This window comes from Vombatus ursinus, unplaced genomic scaffold (genome assembly GCF_900497805.2).
Source record: "Vombatus ursinus unplaced genomic scaffold, bare-nosed wombat genome assembly UNPS02014821.1, whole genome shotgun sequence".
NCBI lineage: Eukaryota > Metazoa > Chordata > Mammalia > Diprotodontia > Vombatidae > Vombatus > Vombatus ursinus.
In genome coordinates, this window is record NW_020954599.1 from 1,311,469 (window position 1) to 1,333,531 (window position 22,063).

At 37.0% G+C, this 22,063-nt stretch overlaps 1 protein-coding gene across 1 annotated transcript in view; it reads left to right on the forward strand.

Annotated features, from left to right (window-relative positions):
• Nucleotides 1–21,070, forward strand: part of STPG2 (sperm tail PG-rich repeat containing 2) — a 197,525-nt gene extending 176,455 nt beyond the window's left edge. The window contains exons 12-13 of the mRNA XM_027837377.1: nt 16,007–16,166; nt 20,871–21,070. Of these exons, the coding sequence (XP_027693178.1) occupies nt 16,007–16,166; nt 20,871–21,070 (360 nt within the window). The remainder of the gene's footprint in view (nt 1–16,006; nt 16,167–20,870) is intronic.
• Nucleotides 21,071–22,063: the final 993 nt, after the last annotated feature.

The following is a 22,063-nucleotide window of genomic DNA, read 5'->3' on the forward strand; positions in this document are numbered from 1 at the left end:
TTCCTTCCTTCCTTCCTTCCTTCCTTCCTTCCTTCCTTCCTTCCTTCTTTCCCTTCCTTCCCTTCCTTCCTTCCTTTTCTTTTCTTTTCTTTTTTCTTTTTCTTTTTTTCTCTTTCTTTCTTTCTATAGTGTATTATCTTTTCCAATTGCATGTAAAGAGAGTTTTCACATTCATTTTTATAAGATTTTCAGTTCCAAATTTTTCTCTCTTCCTCTCCTCCCCCCTCCCCAAGACAGCAAGTAATCTGATATAGGTTATACACATGCAATCATAAACATATTTCCATATTAGTCATGTTGTAAAAGAAAAAAGAGAACAAAAAGGAAAATCCATGAAAAAAAAGTGAAAATAGTATGCTTCGATTTGCATTCAGCATATCCTATTTTAAACTGAATTAGTATGATAGCCCGTAATTTTTCTTCTGATGACTTCAGTGCATAATAATTTCAGTCTGCTTACATTCTAGTCAATTTTCAACTACTGAGAATTCTGCTGCCTATATCTTTAGACTAAAAGTAAAAGAATTTATAATGCCAAAGACATGTATAGACAGAAATGGATTTTGTTGTGATAATTATCATTAAGGTGAACATGGCATTACTTACTGGCCCAGCAATAACAATGCTAAATTCATAATCCAAAGAGATCAAAGAAAGAAAAAAGGGACCCAAATGTAAAAAAACTAATTATAGCAGTTATTCTCATCGTGGCAAAGAAATGGAAACTGAGGGAATGTCCACGAAGTGGAGAATGGTTGTACAAGTTATGGCATACACATGTAATAGAATACTATTATGCAGCAAGAAATAATGAAGGAGATTGAGAATTATGCTACTGGACTCCCTCTGTGACCTCTGTCAATAATAGCATTCTGAGGGGTTACATGTGTTACCTCCCCATATAAGATTTTAAACATTTTAACCTTGTTTAGTCCCTCTGTTTGCATGCTCACCTTTACCTTTTTTATGCTTTTCTTGAGTCCTGTGTTTGGTATGTCACATTTTCTACTCAGCTCTGGTCTTTACATTAGGAATACTAGGAGGTTCCCAATTTCATTAAAGGTCCCTTTTTTTCCCCTTTTAAGATTATATGCAATGTTGTTTGGTAAGTTATTTTTGGTTGTAAGCATACATCTTTTGCCTTCTGGAATATCATTCTAAACTTTCCACTCCTTTTTGGTGGTGACTTCTAAATTTATGTGATCCTGACTACTGCCCTTTGATACTTAAATTCTTGCTTTCTGACTGCTTATAGTATTTCTTCTGTGACCTGGGAGCTCTGGATTTTGCTCCTGGCAGTTTTCATTTGGGAGTTTGACTCTGCTCTGTAATTTCAGTGACTAAGCCAAAGGCTCCCCTTAGGCTTGCATTCCACTGCAGGCTTCAACCCTGGGTTCTCCACTCTGCTCCTGGTATCAGAGTCACATAGCTGCTATCCGCCTCTGAACTTGTTTCTTGCTCTGTACACAAGTAGGACCCATTGCCCCTTTTCTCTACTGCTCCTATGTGCATATTTCCCCTCAACTTGACTTGGAACTGGGTAGTAGGCCACAGAGCTGCTGGATGGTTCCCCTTCCTGCACCTGGGCCAGTTCAGGGACTCCTTGGCATTTCATTCTGCCCAGGTGCTTGTTGCCTAGTGCCCAGTCTTGGCTGTCTTAACAGTCCCTGGGTCCTGTAATGCTCCATATGTGATGTACTCCTGGCCAGATCTGCCCCATTGTCAGCAGACTTCTCTTTCTTTCACATTGAACTGCCCTGATTTGGAAATAGGACTCACTGTGACTTTTTCTTGGATTTTCCTGTCAGAATTCAGTTGGGTACATTTTCTAGAATTTGTGATGGAGTTGTATTGGGAAGCTAAGCTGTACTTTCTGATATTCTACCCTAGTTGTTTGAATTCAGATTTCCAACTTGGACTTTTGTTGACATACTGACTTATCTGACCTTTGTTCATGTTTGGATTATCCAATATTAATAAACTACCCTATTAACTCACCATGTATATTCTATGTGTCAACCTATTTCTCTTCCTTTACTAGCATATTTCTCAGATAATGATCTACAATCATTGTTTTTCCCTTTTCATTCTTTTTCATCTTTACTTAGCTCCCACAGAGTATGTAGCATAATTTAATATAATAAATAATCAAATACTTACTCTAGACAGTATCAATGCGTCTTCCATATGTGTATGACTATTTATCAAATGTGTGTAGATGTCGTTAACAAATGATTAACAAAGTAAAAAAAAATCATTTTAAAATGCCCACGAATTTATAGTGGCTTTTGGTCTCTGTATATTTTCTTTAAAAAAAGTGTTGATGCTTTTTGTTTTTTACACCATAGTCATTTCCAAAGACACCTCTCATCCCTATGAAGTTAGTCAGTCAGTAAATATTTATTAGTGCCTACTATTTATGAAGCACTGTGCTAAACAGTGGGGACATAAAGAGTGGAAAGAGGAATTATTTGACTTGGAGGAACTCACAACCAAATGTGGAGAGCCAATATGTAAATAACTATGTACTGACAAGCCACGTAGAACATAAATTGGAGGTGCCTGGGATACATGTAAGATAAATAAGGGGTAATTTTTTTGTGAGGGATGGGGGAAGAAGGCATAACAGCTGGGGGAATCTACAAAGGTAGTTCTTGAACAGAGTTTTGAAGAGAACAAGCAGTGTGAGGAGGGGGTACGTTCCAGGTATGGGAGACAGCCAGTGCGAAGGCACTGATAGCAGAGTTCATAGGTCACGAGTTCATAGGCCAAAGGAGCTCAGAAGCCATCTAGTCCAATTTCCTTATTTTATAGTTGAGAAAACCGAGGCTAGAGAGGTTTAGTGATTTGCCCAAGATAGATGTAGTCTCGTGTGAGAAGAACAACCAGAAGGCCAATTTGGCTGGACTGTAGAGGATGGGGAAGGGAGTGATATGTAATAAGGTTGAAAAGTTAGTATTTGGGAGGATTGTGAAGGGCTCTGAAAGCCAAAAGGAAGAGCTTAGATTCATTTTAGAGTTGATAGGGAGCCGTTAGAGTTGATAAGCTAAGTCCTTGATTATGGGTCCAGTACTAGATGATTCCTCTCTGCACTCTGCTTCTGACCCTTCCTATTTCTTTCTTTACTGTACCCCAGCAGCTGCATCACTCCGCAGCTTGGCTCTTTTTCTCCAGCCTTCTCACCCTGGCAGATCACTGTGTTCCTGGAGCCCCTTCTTCTGATTTTGTTGGTTCCTTTCAGAGCCTCTGGTTTCCAGCCATGGCCACGCTTTCATTGTTTTCCAGATTATTTCTCACCTTCTGGACTCCATTCCCCGTGGTGCACCTTCTCTCTCCTCACTCAATTTTCGGCTTCCATATGTAGGCTTTTCAGAGGCAGGAACTGTCTTTTTGCTTACATTTGTATTCTTGGTGTTTAATACAGGGCCTGCATATAATAAGTGCTTAATAGGTTCTTTCTGACTGACTGCTGGCTAAGGAATAGCCAAAATAAGTGTAAAAGACTGATCATTAAAAGATTAGCTATCAGCTGAGGAATTTTGGGGACATAGAGACCTGAGAAGTAGGCAATTATACATAATGACTCTCAGTTCTCTGGTTGTCCTTTTTTTTTTACATCTGCCCTGATGATGGTAGAGAGGCATATTTTGTTTTTGTCTTTATTATCCCAAGTGCCTGGCATGTAGTAGGCATTTAATAAATGTAGAGTAGGGAGTTTAGTGTATGGTCTTTAGTTTATTTAACATTGGGATACGGCATTTGTGTGCTTACAGGTCTTACTTGTCTAGTCAGAATGGACCTTTCCAGATAGAATATTTCTGTGAAATATGTGTTTTCAGTGTAAATGAAAAGAACCTGAAATGCAAATTAAACTCTTAAGTAATTGAAAAGCCAATAATGGTCCTAGAGAGCTGCTATTGAAGCATCCCTCCCTCCCTCTGTGCAGAATGGTCAGGTGGGATCACTGCATTGTTTGTTTTTACTTAAAAGCTTGTCTTTGTTACAAGGGAAGATTTAGTTTTGAGGTAAGTGTGGGTATGATGCAGAAAAAATTCAATCAACAAGCGTGAAATAAGGGCTTACCATGTGCTAGGCAGCATGAGGAGCCCAGAGAATACAAAGACAGTCCAACCAGGGTCCCCAGCCCACGTTCCACTGGGGAAGGCATTACGGTCTGAGAGGTTAAGACCCCTCAAAGACTGGAGTACAGGATGGGTTGTGTGGAATGAATTCACAGACTCAAGCATTCTTTAAGTCAAGGTGGCAAAGATTTATTGTTACGCTTTTCAGTGGGCAAGGATTCTTAGGGAACCTGCGAGAGACTGAGGATGGAGCTAGGGTTTATATGGAAAAGGGCATGGGAAAGGAATGCCAGGGACACTGATGAGGTAATCTAAAGGTGCAGGTGTCTTTGTGAGCTATGGATGAGAAAGTACAGGGAGTATACCAGACAGGGAGGTAGGTGACAGAGGTATGGATGTTGGGAGTCTGGCAGGAGGAGGAGGCCTTGGGCCAGCCAAGGACAAAACTCCTTGGGCTGGGCAAGGCACCCCTTTCCCTCTGTCTGGATGACCGAATGCTCTGCAACAAGGGAAAGCTTTCTCACAAGACAGGAACTTACTAAGGAATTGGGAGGCTTCCAGAGACATGATCTGGGGCTGGGGCCTGAGCAGTCCAGCACTCTCTCACCCAGCTTTGGGTAGCTGCACCAGGGAGAGATATAAGGGTCTTGCTGGGTTAGTATTGCTAGGCACAGTGTCCTTGGGCTGGGGAGGTTGTCAGAGACAGTATTTCTGAGACTAGGGAGAAATTGGGGTCCAAGTACAAGCACAAACACCCAAACACAAGCATCCAAGCACCCCATCAAAGGCACGTGTAAATAACTAGTTGTATCAGCTGCAAATAGAAAGTGATGTCAGGGAGAAGGCGCTCGGGTGGAGGCATGTAGTGGAGGGATGGGGAGTCGGGGAAAGGCCTCTTGCAGAAGGTAGGCTTAGAGCTGAGTCTTAGAGAGACCCGGAAAGTCAGGGGATGGAGGTGAGGAAGGAGAGCATGCGGGGGACAGAGTGGTACTTGGGAGCAGCAGCAGGCTGGCCAGTGAAGCTGTATTATAGAGTATGAGGAGGGAGGAAGGCACTAAGAAGACTGGAAGGTAGAAAAGGGGCCAGGGTATGAAGGCTTTAAAGGTCTAAGTCCTTAAATTGCATACTTTGAAGAAATGTTATTACATAGGTAATTGTTATCATTGCTAGTGATATGTATCTTGTGAACATTAAATGCTGTAAATATTAATTTAAAATGATTGCTCTCACCTTGAAAATAGTCTTTGAGTTATAACCCATGGAGTGACATACAAGACCGTTCTCATTATTCTTCCCTATTGACAAATGTTTGACTGATTTTGGGTGCCCTCTGGCAATTAGGTTTACATCTAAATAATAAGGAAGAGGGAAGGATTTATACATGATTTGGTATGTCACTTAGATTCTAATTCTGGTTTTACTGTTTTGTGCTTATCCAAGATGTCATTTACTTTAAATATTTTTCTCATCAATGAAAAGAGATCTCATGTGTTTTCTAAAGCCTGGGAACATTTTATATAATGACACTTGATTAACTGGGATGACCATCATTTGAACTAGATGAGTGCTGAGAATGCAGAAATGATAATGAACTTCAGGTACTGAGAAATAAATGTCTTTGTTATTCGTGTTATTGTTCTGAGGAAATCCAAGTAGTAGGAATGTTTCCATGTTTAATAATCCTGTTAAAAGTGGAACATAATTATATTTTGAAAAATACTTTATGTAATTTCACAAAACAAAATGTAGCTTACATGTGTCAATTTAGAACATTTTCCTATTAGTTTTCTAGCAACAAAATAGGTTGCGTAAGAATAGTATTTTCTGAGATTGCTTTATTATTGCCATATCAAGTGATATTATACATCACCTTTTCATTTGTATTGTATAAATTTTAATGGTGGATAATAAAATTAAACAGTGATTAGTTTTTAACTTGCTACCAACTAATCTCATTTCTAGAAATATCAAATAAATAAAAATGCATAACTTACAAGCCTTTTAGCAAAAAATATATTTTGTTGTGTTGCATTTCATTTTTATCGAAGACAAAAATGTCGAAAGCTATCTTTTCATTAAGTTTCAATAAGAAATGAGAAAAGATGGGGGGAAAACATTGAGTGATTCAGCAATAACTTTTCACTTCTTAGGGAAAAATGTTTATTTTGTTAACCTGAAATTTTACACACTAAATTATAGGACTGCTGAAAACAAAACTAATCTCGGTACTATTTTGTTCAATATGCTAATGCATATGAAATATAATGATCCACAGACATTGAGACAAATATTTTGATGTGAAAATTATATTTTTATGAGACTAAATTAATCTTTCACAAACAAATGACCAGGCTGTTTCACAATACTGATTACTCTTTTACAGAAAACCCCTAAATGACTTTGTCTTTTAATACATGGTGCTTTTAGAATTTCAGTATGACCCTTGAAAGAGTAAGAAAATATTTTAAAAAATAAAAATGATAATATATCTTTGTCCTAGGGGACTCATTTTATACTAGAATACATTTAAGCTTTGTTTTCAAGATTTATAGCATTACCATATTATCAGAAGAATCTCAAATACATGTCGTCTCCTCAGTTCATTTTAAATCTGTTGAAATTTTAGGCACTGAATTGTCTAATAAGAGAAAAAAAATTAGTATCAAGTATTTAGGAAATAAGGCATCACAATGTGATCTGCATGCCAATTTCATTGATAGGAAAGCTAAAATCTAAATTGAAAGTTATAATAATACATTCTTGAGTTGAATGTTTTTCATCATTTGTCTCACCACAGATTTTTCCCAACTCCTACCAGGGCAGCAAAGCAGTTTGGTGGATAGAGCGTTGGTCCTAGAGTCATGAATTGTTGTTGTTGTTCAGTTGTGTCCGGCTCTTCACGACCCCATGTGGGATTTTCTTGGCAAAGATACTGGCATGGTTTGCCATTCCTTGTCCAGTGGATTAAGACAAATGGAGGTTAAGTGATTTGCCCAGGGTTGCATACCTAGTGAGTGTCTGAAGTCACATTTGAACTCGGGTCTTTTAAATATAGGCCAAGCTTATTACTGTTGTCCCTATGCCTCTACATATGCTATTACCCCTTTTTGTAAAAACTTTCTGCCTGGGAATTTAAATTCTGCATTCTCTTCAAGGCCTTTTCCGATACTCTTCATGTCCTGACTAGTTTATCACATGACTGCATATACATTGTTTATATGTATATATGCTATAACTACTTTACTGCTAAATTACACATACTCTGTAGGTATAAATGATGAAAGTGTTGTGTTTAGTCGCTTTTTGTTTCTGTTGATTTAAGAATGTACTTGTTGTCTTGCCCTACGTATATTCCTTGCAAATAGGGAATGATTCATTCTTTGTCTTTGTACCCTTGTGCGTGGCTCATAGTGGGTAATTAATGAATGCTTTTTGATTGATTGACTGACATCTTCTCATGGATCACAAGAGTGATTTTTATTTCTTCTGAAATCTTAGTATACTGTCTCATTCTTTAATATTGCTTTATGTTTGTTCTTCAGCTATTCAGTATCAACGTATCTTGTCTCCAGAACCAGATTGTAGACTCTCTGAAGGTTAGGAACCACTTGTACTTATCTTGTGTATTCCAGTTGTCATAATATTATGTCAGCATAATAAATGGCACATCGATGAATGCTTCTCCTATTACTGTGGGAGACGGCTTACTCTGGCCTTGGGGAGTCATGCTAGATTGTGCAGTGGATAGACTCCTGGTGCTGGACCTGAAACTAAGAAGACCTGAGTTAAAACCTGACCTCAAAGACTTACGAGCTGTGTGACTCTGGGCAAGTCACTTAACCACAGTTTGCTTCAGTTTCTCCATTTGTAAAATGGGGATAATAATAGCACCTTTCTACAGGGATTGTTTTGAGGATAAAATGAGATAATAATTGTAAAGCACTTAGCCTAGTGCCTGGCATATAGAAAGCACTTCATAAATGTCATTGCTATTATTATACCTTAATTTGTACAATAGTGAGATACTTTCTATAGTTATACTTACTACAGTATGTTAACTGTAGTGTGCTTACTACAGTTATCGTTCTTTATGCTTTCAGGATAGAGCAAAGTGGGTAATCATGAGTCATATGCTTAGTTCCCCTGTAGGTACATTGCCAGAAAGAAAAGGATAGCTTTTTCTGAGATAGATAACATCTCATTTTCTGAGATGTCATCAGTTTCCAATTATTAGGAAGTGGGCAGTCCACTTGTCTCCCACCCTGTTTTTCGTCCTGTGGTTCTCATGGCTGAAAGAACTCAGACAAATCTATAGTCAGAGATATAGTTCCCTTCACAAGAGAAAACTTGCAGAGAAGTGTCTTAAAGCTCACCCAGACCCCGTCAAGCAATCTTCTCCTTGCTATTGACCTTCAATTCAGTAAGGAGAAGGAAAGTTCCAAGTAATTGGCTCTGATAATTCACTTAAGAGAGTACAGTTATGGCAATTGCTAGAGAATATATTAAGATTAATGTTTAATAGTACTTTTGGGGATTGCCTGTAATTTTAATCTGCTTCCTTCATTTCCATGACAGTTGAGAGTTCTGACATGTAGCTCTAATGATAAAAACTTTAATGTTTTGTATAAATTAATTAGTAAATTATTTCTTTGTGTTGCTTTTGATCTTCCACTCATTCTCTTTCTAGCTCTTGCTGTAACGCCCTCTTCTTGATTCTTTAACTGGCCTTGGGGATCAAGTTTATTAGACTAATAATCATTTAACTTCTCTGTGCCTCAATTTCCTCAATTGTAATGGGGGGGATTAGATTTGATTTCTTCTAAAGGCCTTTCTAGCTCTAAATATATGATCCTGTAATTACTCAAGAATCTTCTCTTCCTTCCTTCCATTCTTCCTTCCTTCCCCTATATTGAAGCTCAGGAGAAAACAGGAATGGTTTTTCTGTTGCCATTAATATGACATGTGCTTAATAAAAAAGTTTCCCAAAGAACACATTTAAAATATTTTAAATTGCCAGTAACAGTATAGTTTAAGTTTGCATGGTGTAGTAGATGAATGTTAGACTAAAAGGAAGACATGGATTTGAATCCTGTCTAAGATACCCTGGTAAGTCATTTAGTTTACCTGTGCATTAGTTTTTTCATCCTTAAAATGGGTACAATAATTTCTCAGGAAGCTGCTCTGAAAATCAAATGAGATGCTGTATGTAAAGTGCTTTGCAAATGTTAGAGTCATATGTAAATGCTATTTTTATTATTATTCATAATAGCCATGCTCTTCTAATTATAAAGTTATATTAATAATGATAATAATAAGAAACAACACTTATATAGGACAGAATATTTTAAATATATTATTTCATTTGATCTTCATAGTAACCTTGTGAGCTAGCTGCTGCAGTTTTATTATCCTCATTTTACAACTGGGGAAATTGAGACTCAGGGTAAGCAGTTTACCTAAAGTCACAGAGCTGATATCTCTCAGAATCAGGTTCTGAGCCTGGGTCCCTTTGGACTCCAAGTCCATGCCTTTTTACACTATGTGACACTACACTACTTCTCAGTACACTGATAAGAAAAGTTTCATTTATTTATTTTGCTGTATTAAGATTCATAATGGTTATATTAGGGATATTTTTAAATTGTCTGGTAAAAGATGCAAAAGACAGTTTAATTGAATACTGCATAAAAAAGTTTAAGATAGATTTTTAGCATGACGTTTTCTCAGTGACATTAATGAATGAATGAGGCCTTTATGATAACCCCACCCCATCTTTTCATGTCTAATAATGATATTTGTAAAATAACATCTAGCTCATAATCAAGTTACAATTTCATGTCAGTCTTTATCCATTTAGTCATTTGAAACACATTTCCAAAACTATATGGGCTAATAGTATATCTCAAAATGTCTGACATTAAGAGTGTACAGTTTTTATATGGGAGACATATTTCCCATGGACTGTATATAGTTCATCTATAAGTGGAGAATTATTTGAAACAACAAAAAATTCAAGTGGCAACAGAATATCTCGGACATAATTATCCACAATTTGTATATTTAACACAGATATAAATTGTTTTCTTGAATTCTTTTTGGAGTGTCAGGGCTCTGTTGTTGTATGAGACTCCTTGTGACCCTGTGGACCAGAGCATGACAGTACTGGCCATGAGGTTTTCGTGATAAAGATACTAGAGTGGTTTGCCATTTCCTTCTCCATGGATTAAGCCAAATAAAAGTTAAGTGACTTGCCCAAGGTCAACTAGTAAGTGTCTGAGGCCAGATTTGAACATAGGTCTTCCACACTCCGGGCCCAGTGATCTATACACTGAGCCACCTAACTGCCCCCTGGGATTCTGTAAAGAGGTGCTAACACGTCAGGGTCAGCGATACTTTTTTGTTTTTGTTTTTGTTTTTTTCCCTCTGAAGAGGTATTCATTGCCTCCAGTCATCAGCATTTACCAAAAGACTAAGGTTTTATGGAACGTTTCTCCCCAAGTGATCCTGCTTTAGTCTTCTGAGTTGCACATTTTCTCATCATGGTATTGTCAAAAGTGGACACAAAGTAAAAGCTAAACTTTTTTTGTCAGCAAAGAAAGAAAAAGGTATTTCACGTAAAAAACTTTACAGATTTCAAATAGCTAGGGCAGTAGTTTCAGGGAATTCTATCCTTGTTAATTGTGTATGTTCCCAGTTCCATTTCCGCAACATCAGTGAGATGTGGAAAAGGTACTACTTTCATCAGAAACAGAAATTTGTGGAAATGCAAACTTATTCTTTAGTCCATGAAATAAATATTTGATAGCGCCTACTATGTTCTGAGTACTGGGCCAATTTCTGTGGAAGAAACAACAATGTTCAAGGCACAGTCTTTGTCCTCCAGGTTCTGGGACCCTGAATTAGTACGTTATTAGGTAAGACATTGTCAGATTAAGAGGAAAAATGGGTCACTGTAGAGCTTAGATGTGGAAAAGATTGAAGGCATCCACAAAACCTGATATACTTTTGTTTCCTGGCTTCTCAGTGGCCTAGGTATTGTTCAAGTTTTATACTGCCCATACTGGCTAGATGGCAGTAACCTTCCAGTATCTTTTTGCAGGTTTTCAATAGCTCCCTCAAGAAAAAATCAGTCTGTTTGGTGGATTAATGTCACAAAACTAAAAAAGGTTTTTGTCAAGGTTCTTGTCTAAGTATACCTGTCTCTTCTTCAAAATTGCTCAAGATACCCTACGTTATTTTTGCCATATTTTTTATTGTTGGGCAGCTACAGTGGGTGGGACCTGACTCAGACCTGGCTGGTACCTCACTTTCAAGATTAGAAGGGAGAAAAGTGACTCTTGTAGTCTACATGTGAAAAAAGAAAAAGAAAAAAAAAAGGAAATTTGCTTCACCAAAACAGGGAAAGACAATTTAGAGCAAGGAAAGTCTATTAAGCAAGGACACGCAGCGTTGATTCAGCTGTGCAAGACTCCTTTGCCTCTGAGTTGTCCACCGTGGCTCGCCAGTCAAGTCTCTTGGGGCAACCAGAGCTCCCTGTGGCTTTTTTGGTACTCAGATTACTGGGAAGCTGTGTGAGTGACCTAAGCCTTTTATCCCGTGATGGTTCTGATACCTTTTAAGGATACAAACTAGTACAGCCCAGATGTAAAGGACTCAGATAGATATTCCTTCTACCAAATGCTACTCCTTAATGGCAAAGTTTAAAACATTTTCCAAAGGACCATCACCACTTAAAGGGTTGGGCTGTTTATTGGCAACTCTAATCTTAGAGACACAAGAAGCCTGGCATGGGCAGCACTGGAAAGAAAACTTAGACCATAAAGAAAAGGGAAAAACATAATAAAACAAGCAATATGATGTCCTCCTGAAGGAATGAGGAAGAAAGTTCAGAAATCTCATTTCTAGCCTCTCCCCTCACTCCTAGTGTGTCTAAATGACCTGGTATATGTGATGGGTGATTTCAGATCTTCCCAGTTCACAGCAGATCTCCTAATAAAAGAAATGGCCTTGAGCAAGAGCAGCACCACGAATGTCAGGGCTATAGGCCCAAACCTGGACCCCCCAATATATCTACATCCACACATACACACATATATACATGTATGTGACACATATTAATTTGCCTCCATCTATTTACAGTGGATAGAGTGCTGGGCCTGGAGTCAGGAAGACTCATCTTCATGAATTCAGATCTGGCCTTAGCCACTTACCAGCTGTATGACCCTGGATAGTCACTTAATCATGTTTGCTTCAGTTTCCTCATATATAAAGTGGTCTGGAGAAGGAAATGGCAAACCACTTCAATATCTTTGCCAAAAAAATCTCAAATGAAGTCACAAAGAGTCGAACATGATTGAAACGATTGAACAGCAACAATAATTGCTCTCTAATTTTTGACCAATGGTTTTGATGAACATGTACCTTTCTCTATGGTAGAAGTTATTACCATATATAATAATCCTTTCAATATGAGGCAATTTTGTGGACATATTGCCTTGACTATCAAAAGGAATGTTACATTCTGCAACTTCTACAGTGAATGTCCATTTTGGAGTTCATGGGAGCTACTGCAATCACTGAATGCAAATTAGTTTCCTTTGTTGGAAAATATTTATTTTTTTCTTGGACTTTTTCCTAATACTTTAAGCTCTAAAGCTTGTTCTTTGATATCAAAATTGCTTCTTGTTGAAATAATTATGTTCCAAAAGATTAGGTCTTTCTGAAAGACAGAAATAAATGGATTCTAATAGCACAGATAATATTTTCGGTAAAATATCTTTTTAACATAAATTTGCAGAAAATATAAAAATTTCTGCATGAAGTATATACAGAGAATCAAATCTAAATAAAACATTTAAAGATTTTCATTGAGGTCATGATCTTTTAAAGGATTAAATTATACATGATTGTAATATATATGGTATTTGATATTTACTTGAGAATTATTATTGCAATTATTAATATCCATGTTGGTCTGATGTTGATTAAAATTTTAATACAACAATAGGGCATTAAGGAGTTATAACAGATGGAAGGGTAAGCTTTTTAGCTTAATTGGAAACTATTAAATATGAAATAAACGGGTTCATTTTGCAGAATAAATAAAATACGTTCACAAACTCGCGAAGCAGAAATGGATGTATTAAAATTACTGGTTAGGGCAATCACAGCTCATATTCATATACGTGCATAACCTGAATATCCTTATGACATTGAAGATAAATGGGAAATGGAAATGAGTGTTTTTACAGAGGTTGGACTATAGTCGGACAAACTTGATAACACATGGCCTCATATTCCTCCTTCCTTTACTCTGGTCTGGTTGCAGTTTTATGGGCAATACATGTAGTAAATAAGCTGACACATAAGTTAAATTCCCAATCTTTCATGCTCTGGAAGAAAATTGTTCTTTCTTTACAGAATTTTATAAAGTAAAAATCTCTAAACTTTTCTTTTTCAGAATTCCTCAAAGTAATTATAGCCCCTTGCTTGCACATGGGACCCCCAGAATAGATCTTCAGATCATTGATTGGAAGAATGGACACACATAAAGAACACATACATAGGGAGTATATATAATCAAAGGAAGTGCAGAGAGGCAGACACGTGATTGGGCGTCCAAGCAGAGGGGCAGCTCATGCCTCTGACCCTGCGGTGATGTCATCATGGTACTGTCTCTGGGCCTGATGGCTAATGGGCATAGCTCTTTGCTGTATTTCCCTCAGGCATTGCACCTGGCCATCATACTTATTTTGCTCCCCACAGCACTTTTTCAGTTAGTCAACAAACATTTATTAAGTGCTCACTGTGTGCTGTACACTGTGCTAAGTGCTGGAGATACAAAGGAAGGCAAGAACACTCCCTGCCTTCAAGAATCTCATTTCTAATATAAATAACTAGTAGATAACAAGAAATCTGCAAAGAAGACCAAAGGTTCTGGCAGCCCAGGGACTGGGAAAGGTCTTCTGCAGAAAGCGAGACATGTGCTCAGTCTTGAAGGAACTATGGAAACCAGTGGGTGGTGGTTAGGGGATAGCCCCTGCAAAGGCAGGGAGTTGGGAAAGGTCTCGATTGAGGAACCCTAAGCAGGTCAGTGTAGCTGAATCATAGAGTGCATGGAACAGAACAAAGTATGAGCTTGGGAAGCTAGGAAGGAGCTGGTTATGATGATGGGTTATGTCAAACAGAGGAATTTATGTTCGATTCTGGAAGCAATAGGTAGCCACTGGAGACCACTGAGCAAGTGTTCAGATGTATCCTAAAAAAATCCCCGTGGCAGTGAGTGGAAAACAGATTAGGATGGTGAGAAGTTCAGGCAGGGAGATCAGTTTAGGAGACTCTTGCACTAGTCCAGTTGAAAGGTAATGAAGACCTGAGCTAGAATTGTGGCCATGTGTGTCGAGAGATGGGAATATGTATGAGAAATGTAAAGGTAGAAATCATAAAACTTGGCAGCATATTTGATGTGTGGGGTGTGTGAGAATGAGGACTAATGGATGGCATTGAGTTTGTGAGAATGACACCTGGGTGACTGGCAAGATGGTGGTATCCTTGACACTAATGAGAACGTTGGAAAGAAGAGAGTTTTGGGGGAATGAAAATGCATTCTTGGTGCAGAGTGAAGTGAGCAGAAATAGGAGAATATGTTATGATTATAATAACAATATTGAGAAAAGCAAATTTGAAAGACTTTACAACTCTGATTGCTACAGCGATCAACTGTGAGTCCAAAAGACTCAAGACAAAATGCTGAGACACACATTTTCAGAAAAGGCTAATGTGGGAATTTATTTTGCTGGACTGAACAGCTATATATTGAGAGCTTTATTTTGGAGATTTATTTTTAAGTGCAGGACAATGAGATAAACAGATTAATTTAAAATATTTATAGTTTCCTCTTTCTGGTGGTTCCCCCTATTGGTTCTAATTCTTACTTACAACATCACTACTGTGAAAATGTGTTTAATAGGAATGTATATGTATAGCCTATATTAGATTGTGAACTGTCTTGGGGAGAGTGGTGGGGAGGAAATGGGAGAAAAAATTTGAACTCAAAAGCATATGGAAGTGATTGTTGATAAATCAAAATAAATTAAGAAAAAATAAAAAAAGAGAAGAAAGATAATGACCTCTGTTTTGTATGTGTTGAGTTTGAGATGCTTACAGAATGTCCAGTTCCAGATGTTCAAGTAGCAGCTAGTGATGTATAATGTCCCTCTAGAGTCTAGAACTGGATATACAGACCAAGGAATCGTCTGTATAAAGATGATAATCAAAACCCTGGGAGCTAGGGATTTCACAAGTGAGACAGAAAAGAGGACTTGGAACAGAGTACAGGGTATCGCAGTTGTTTCACTCCTGGTTATTGTGTTTCTACTATATCACTACTGCGCACTGCCTCTCACCCTTTTATGGATTTCTCTGTCCTTGGCTCAGCATGTCACTCTACTCATCTCATAATCTTTGCTGATCAATGGTATTTGGTTCTAGCTTCAGGGATTCATCTTTTTAGGGCCACCAGCTAGCCTTCTCAGCCCTCGTTTACTGAAGTATGATGACTAGAGGCCTCTTACTTCAGACTGACAGCCATTTAGTGAAGTCACTAAGTAGCCCCAAGTAGCAGCTAAGATTAAGTCTTTTCTTCTCAATTCAGTTGTGTGAGGCAGAGATCACAGTCCTTTATCCCAGATAACCATCTGACTTAGGGTTAGAAATTCCTCAAATCCTCTTTGGTTCAGCATGAGTATAAATTTGAACCAGAACAAAAGGTAAGTAGAGAATAAGAGATTGGTTTTCTACCACACTAGTCTTCATTCTTACTTTTTTTCACTTATATCTGTGGACATCAGATCCTGTAGCTAGTGAAAAACCTTGCTATATATTATAAAATGTTTATGTGTATTATTCCAAATTTCATTTTTCAGGATGCTCCACCACCAGGCCACTATGATGTTCAAAAATCATTTGAGAAATCATATGGCAAACCTAAATACATGCCACCTCGCACTTGTATGGCCAGAAAAAAGCATAACTCTTTCCTCAGTTCAACTCCTAGGAGTTTAGAGATAAAGAAAGAAGGGCCAGGTAAGATCATTACATATCTTTTAAAATAAAACTGTAATTGGAAGTTCTATAAATGATTCTTTCTTTCTCTTCTTTGTTTTTACATATTTTCATAAGTTGATTATTCAGGTAATTAGTTTTTCTTTTTAAATATTTTTCTAATTACATGTAAAAACAATTTAACATTGTTTTTTATTTTTATTTTCAAAATTTCTTCCTCATTTGCATTCTTCCCTCCTCCTTGAGAAAGCAATCAACTTGATATAGATTATATATCTGTGATCAGGAAAAACATGTTTTTATATTAGCCATGTTGCAAAAGAAAACAGACAAAAAACCCGAAGAAAAGTAAAGTAGAAAAAGTATGCTTCAATCTGCATTCAGACCCCATCAATTCTTTCTTTGGAGGTGGGTCGCACTTTCCTTAACTTTCATAACTCCTTCAAGAATTATCTTAGATCATTGTATTACTGCGAATAGCTCAGTCATTCACAATTGATCATTGTACAATATTGCTGTTACTGTGTACAATGTTCTCATGGTTCTGTTCAATTCAATTTACATCAAGTTGATATAAGTCTTTCCAGATTTTTCTGAAACCATCCTGCTTATCATAGTAATTAGCTTTCTACTATACTTTGCAAATGTTAAAGAATATGCATATTTTTTACGTTGGAAGGACATAACTATCAACAGGAAATGTGTCAGTCTTTTTTTAGATAGATAGAAATTACTTCTTCAGGAGAGTTGATCCCAGATTTTAAAATTATTATTCAGTACTAAAAGTATAAATCTGCCTGAGGATGTTTTACCTTTTTTATGTCACCAGAGGAAATCCAACTGCCAAAGCTGATAGAAAAAAATGTATAATTCAATTTTTAAGTCTTACAATGTTATTGTAAATATATTGAAGTATTGAAATAAAAGTCAAGGAGGAATTTCCTCTTGGAAATGAAGGAGGTAAATAAGTTCAGTGGCAAAGACTTGGATTTGTTTAAAGGTTTGCCTATCATTAATTACGGCATCTAAAATAAAGTCTTCCATAGTTATCATGCCAGCCTTATAAGGCTATTTTTCTGGTCTGTTTTCAAGCTACAGATGAGTGATCTTGACTCTGCTACTTTTGACTTCTATAACCTTGAGAAAATGGCTTAACTTCTCTGGGCCCCAGCCTCCTCATCTGCATGATGATCTTAAGACTCTATAGAAAAAGAGATGTGCTTCTTAGTAAAGGTTTTGAAAATAATTTTGAAGAAACTTTAAAATAAAATCAAATTTTCTAGGGAGTTACAATGATCTCATAATCATTGTGCCCTTGTCATAGAGAGGAACCCCAGAACGTATCACCCCCCAATACTACTAATAGCACTGTAATTCATTTGTTTGTACTTCAAAAGGAAAACATTGAATTGTAAAGAAAAAGAAATAATGACTTTGCACAGTGATCTACTATTGTGTTGTCACCGCACAGCTAAATCGTTCCGTTGGGTCCTTCATGAGATTTTGAAGAAAAGGATTGAAATAGAAACTCCCTTTCCATCAGTTTTAAATTACACGCGTATGTGCACGTCTATATCCTGCCAAGAAAATAAGACTACCTGCAAAGACACTGATTCTCAGACCCTGGGTTTATTTTTCCTTGTCTTGCAGGAATGGTAGCCATACTGCCAACAAGAAGGCCCATTTTTAGTTGAAATTTAATTTAACCCCTGTCATCTTCACCTCCCTGACCTCCCTCTGTCTAGCTGTTGCTACTTATCCTTATTATGCTTGGATTCAGTTTTCCTGGGATCTGGTGCCTGAACTCCCCTATGAATTAACACCCCCCTTTCCTCCCCCTTTCCCTCATCTCTTTTCACCACAAGTGGTGTTCACCTTTAAGACAGCTCCAGTGACACAAATCCATGAACAATGTTTCCTCAGTGGGCTATGATGAACTTCACGTGACCTTAAGATTTCCTGCAGCTATTCATTCATTCATCCATAAATTATGAGATTTATTGATAGCATACAAACCAATGTGATGAATGAAAGATTCTGAGCATTCATGTGCCTTGACTTATTTTTTTAAAAATAATATTTTTTTTTCACCAATTACATATAAAAATAACTTTTGACATTTTAAAAAAAAATTTGGGCTCTAAACTCTCTCCCTCGCTCCTCTCCCCCCCCCAGATGATAAACAGTCTGATATAGGTTATACATTTGTAATCATGTAAAACATTTCCATATTAATCATTTTGTGCAAGAAGACAAATGAAAGAAAGAAAGACAAAGAAGAAAAGAAAGAGAAAAATAGTTTGCTTCAGTCTGTAGTCAAACAACATCGTTTCTTTCTCTGGAGTCACATAGCATTTTTCATCATGAGTCCTTTGGGATTGTCTTGGATCACTGTATTGCTGAGTTTAACTAAGTCATTCAAAGTTCTTCATCATACAATATACTGTTACTATAAACGATGTTGCTCTGGTTCTGCTCACTTTACATTGTATCAGTTCATGTAAGTCTTTCCAAGTTTTTCTGAAATCGTCCTGCTTGTCATTTCTTATAGCACAGTAATATTCCATCACATTTATATGCCACAACTTGTTCAGCCATTCCACAATTAATGGGTGTCCCCTTGATTTTCAATTCTTAGCTACCAAAAAGAGCTACTATAAATATTTTTGTACAATTAGACTCTTTTCCCCGTTTTCTTTATCTCTTTGGGATACAGACCTAGTAGTGATATTGCCAGATCAAAGAGGGTATGCACAATTTTGTCATAGTTTCAAATAGTTCTTCAGAATGGTTGGATCAGTTCACAGCTCCACCAACAGTGCATTAGTGTCCTAGGTTTCCCGCATCACCACCAACATTTATCACTTTCCTTTCTTGTCATATTAGCCAATCTGATAGGTGGGAGGTAGTACCTCAGAGTTGTTTTAATTTGCTTTCTCTAATCAATAATGACTTAGAGCATTTTTTCATATGACTATAGATAGCTTTTATTTCTTTGTCTGAAAACTACCTGTTAATATCATTTGACCATTTATCAATTGGGAAATGACTTGTATTCTTATTAATTTGACTCAGTTCTCTATATAGTTGAGAAATGAGTTCTTTATCATAGATACCTGCTGTAAAAATTTCCCACCAATTTTTTGCTTTCCTTCTAATTTTGGTTGCATTGGTTTTGTTTGTGCAAAATCTTTTTAATTCAATATAATCAAAATTACCAATTTTACATTTTATAATACTCTCTGTATTTTGATTGGTCCTAAATTCTTCCCTTTTCCATAGATCTGGCAGGCAGTCTATTCTGTGTTCTCCTAATATGCTTATGGTTTCACCCCTTATGTCTAAATCATGTGTCTATTTTGACCTCATCATGGTGTACAGTGTGAAATGTTTGTCTATACCTAGTTTCTGCCATACTGTTTTCTAGTTTTCCCAGCAGTTTTATCAAATAATGAGTTTTTTGTCCCCAAAGCTTGGATCTTTGAGTTTATCATACACTAGATTACTATGGTAATTTACTACAGTGTATTATGTACCTAATCCATTCCACTGATCCACCACTCTAGTTTTTAGGCAGTACCACATTGTTTTGATTATGATTGTTTTATAATACAGTTTGAGATCTGGTATAGCTAGACCACATTTCTTCACATCTTTTTTTCATTGATTCCCTGAATATGCTTGTCCTTTTGTTCTTCAAGATGAATTTTAAAATGATTTTTCTATCTCTTTAAAATTTTTTTGGTAGTTTTGTACGGTACTGAATAATTATTATATATATGTGTATATATATATGTGTGTGTGTGTGTGTGTGGGTGTGTGTGTGTATACTGATGATTTATGTGCATTTATTTTATATCCTACAACTTTGCTAAAGTTTTTAATTATTTCAGCTATTTTTTTAGTTGATTCTCTTGGGTTCCCTAAGTATACCATCATATCATCTGCAAAGAGTGATAGTTTTATTTCCTCATTGCCTATTCTAATTCCTTCAATTTCTTTTTCTTCATTTATTGCTATAGCTAGCATTTCCAGTCCAACATTGAATTATAATGGGGATAATGGGCATCTTTGCTTCATCCCTGATTGAATTGGGAAGGCTTCTAGTTTATCCCCATTATAGATAATGCTTGCTCATGGTTTTAGATAAATATTACTTGTCATTTTAAGGTAAGCTTCATTTATTCCTATGCTCTCTAGTGTTTTTAAGAGGAATGAGTGTTGTATTTTGTCAAAGGATTTTTCTGCATCTATTGAGATAATCATATGGTTTCCATTTTTTTATAGTATTAGTTATGTTGATAATTTTCCTAATATTGAACCAGTCCTACATTCCTGGTGTAAAATCCTACCTGGTCATAGTATATGATCCTTGTGGTATATTGCTAGAATCTACTTGCTAGTATTTTACTTAATTTTTTTTTGCATTAGTATTCATTGGGGAAATTGGTCTATAGTTTTCCTTTTCTGTTTTAGCTCTTTTCTAATTTGCTTTTGAAAATCCCTTTTAAGCTCTTCCAGGGGGGACTGATTCACATTTTGAGTTATGATTTATATGTTGTCCTCTTCTTAGTTTGTGCCTTAATCCTTTGTGTCACCATAGTAACTTTCTATAGTCCAGTGTTTTTTTCTTTTTTTGCTCATTTTTTCTCCCAGCTTTGTGACTTTGTACTTTTATGTGAGAGTTGGGCTGTGCTCCTGCACTGTCCCAGCTTCTTGTTCCAGGACCCAGGGCCTTGCAGGCTTGCACTGGAAGGGGCCCACCCTGCTGCCTTTATTGGGGTCAAGGCCCCCTTGTTGGTCTTCCCTGGGTGTGGGATTTTGCTTCTGGCCTGCCCAGGAATGGGGCCTTGCTGCTGGCTTACTACGGAGGGCCTCTTTGTTGGCCAAGCCTGGGGGCAGGGTCTGATCAACAGTTGGAGTAGGGCCTTGCTGGTGGCTTGCGATGGGGGCTTTGCTGGGCTGCTGGGCTGGGACTACTGGCTTGCCTCGAAGGTGGACTGCTGACCATCCACTGGATTCCCCTTACCCTGCAGTGAGACAGACAGACCTTTTCTGCTGTGTTGGTAATTGCTTCCCCTCTCCTAAAGTGGTTCAGAAGCAGTTTTCAAGGTGGTTTGGAGGGGAATTTGGCAAGGCTCCAGGGAGCGCTTTCTTTACTCCTCTGTCCTGGCACCAGAAGTCACAGCAATTTATTTATACACAAAGTGACCTAGATGGTTCAGCAAGAAGCTGACTCAATAGCTTTGTTCTGCCAACAGATTATTCATCAACTTATCATGTAACCTTAGGCAAGTACCCGAGCAACTCTGTTTATCAACATTCTGTTTGCAAATTTTGGATCATGTTTGCTATATCCTTAATCTCTCATGTAGGTTGTGAAGACTGATGAGACAATAGTACTAAATTACTTTTAGAACCTCTGAAACTGGGCAGAATTAGTCTTGCTGTAATCTGAAACATGACGTAAGTTAAATGTCATGCCAACATGGACTTTGAGAAAATTCTGGGAGAGGAAGGAAATGCAAGTTAAAGGATTAGTGATTTGTTTTTCTGAATTTACAGACATTGTTACAAAGTTAAGTGCAAATTGGGTCATAATTTTTTTCTTTCATTTTATATATACCTTCATTGATTACTCAACATACTATAGGAAAGGGATATTTATAATATTTATTAATATCAGCAGTCTATTCTATTTCTCATTCTGATTCTTGAAGTGAATTAGAATAGAAAGCTCATATACATTTATCAACATTGTAACTTATTTAATTCCCTGGTGTTATTAACTGATGCTATGATATGTAATGTTTTATTTCTTTTGGGCTATATTTAAGTATCTTCCTTTGCTATAAAAGTATTTCAGGGATTTTTAAAACTCCCAAATCTCTTAAGATATATTGCACAATCTGACTATA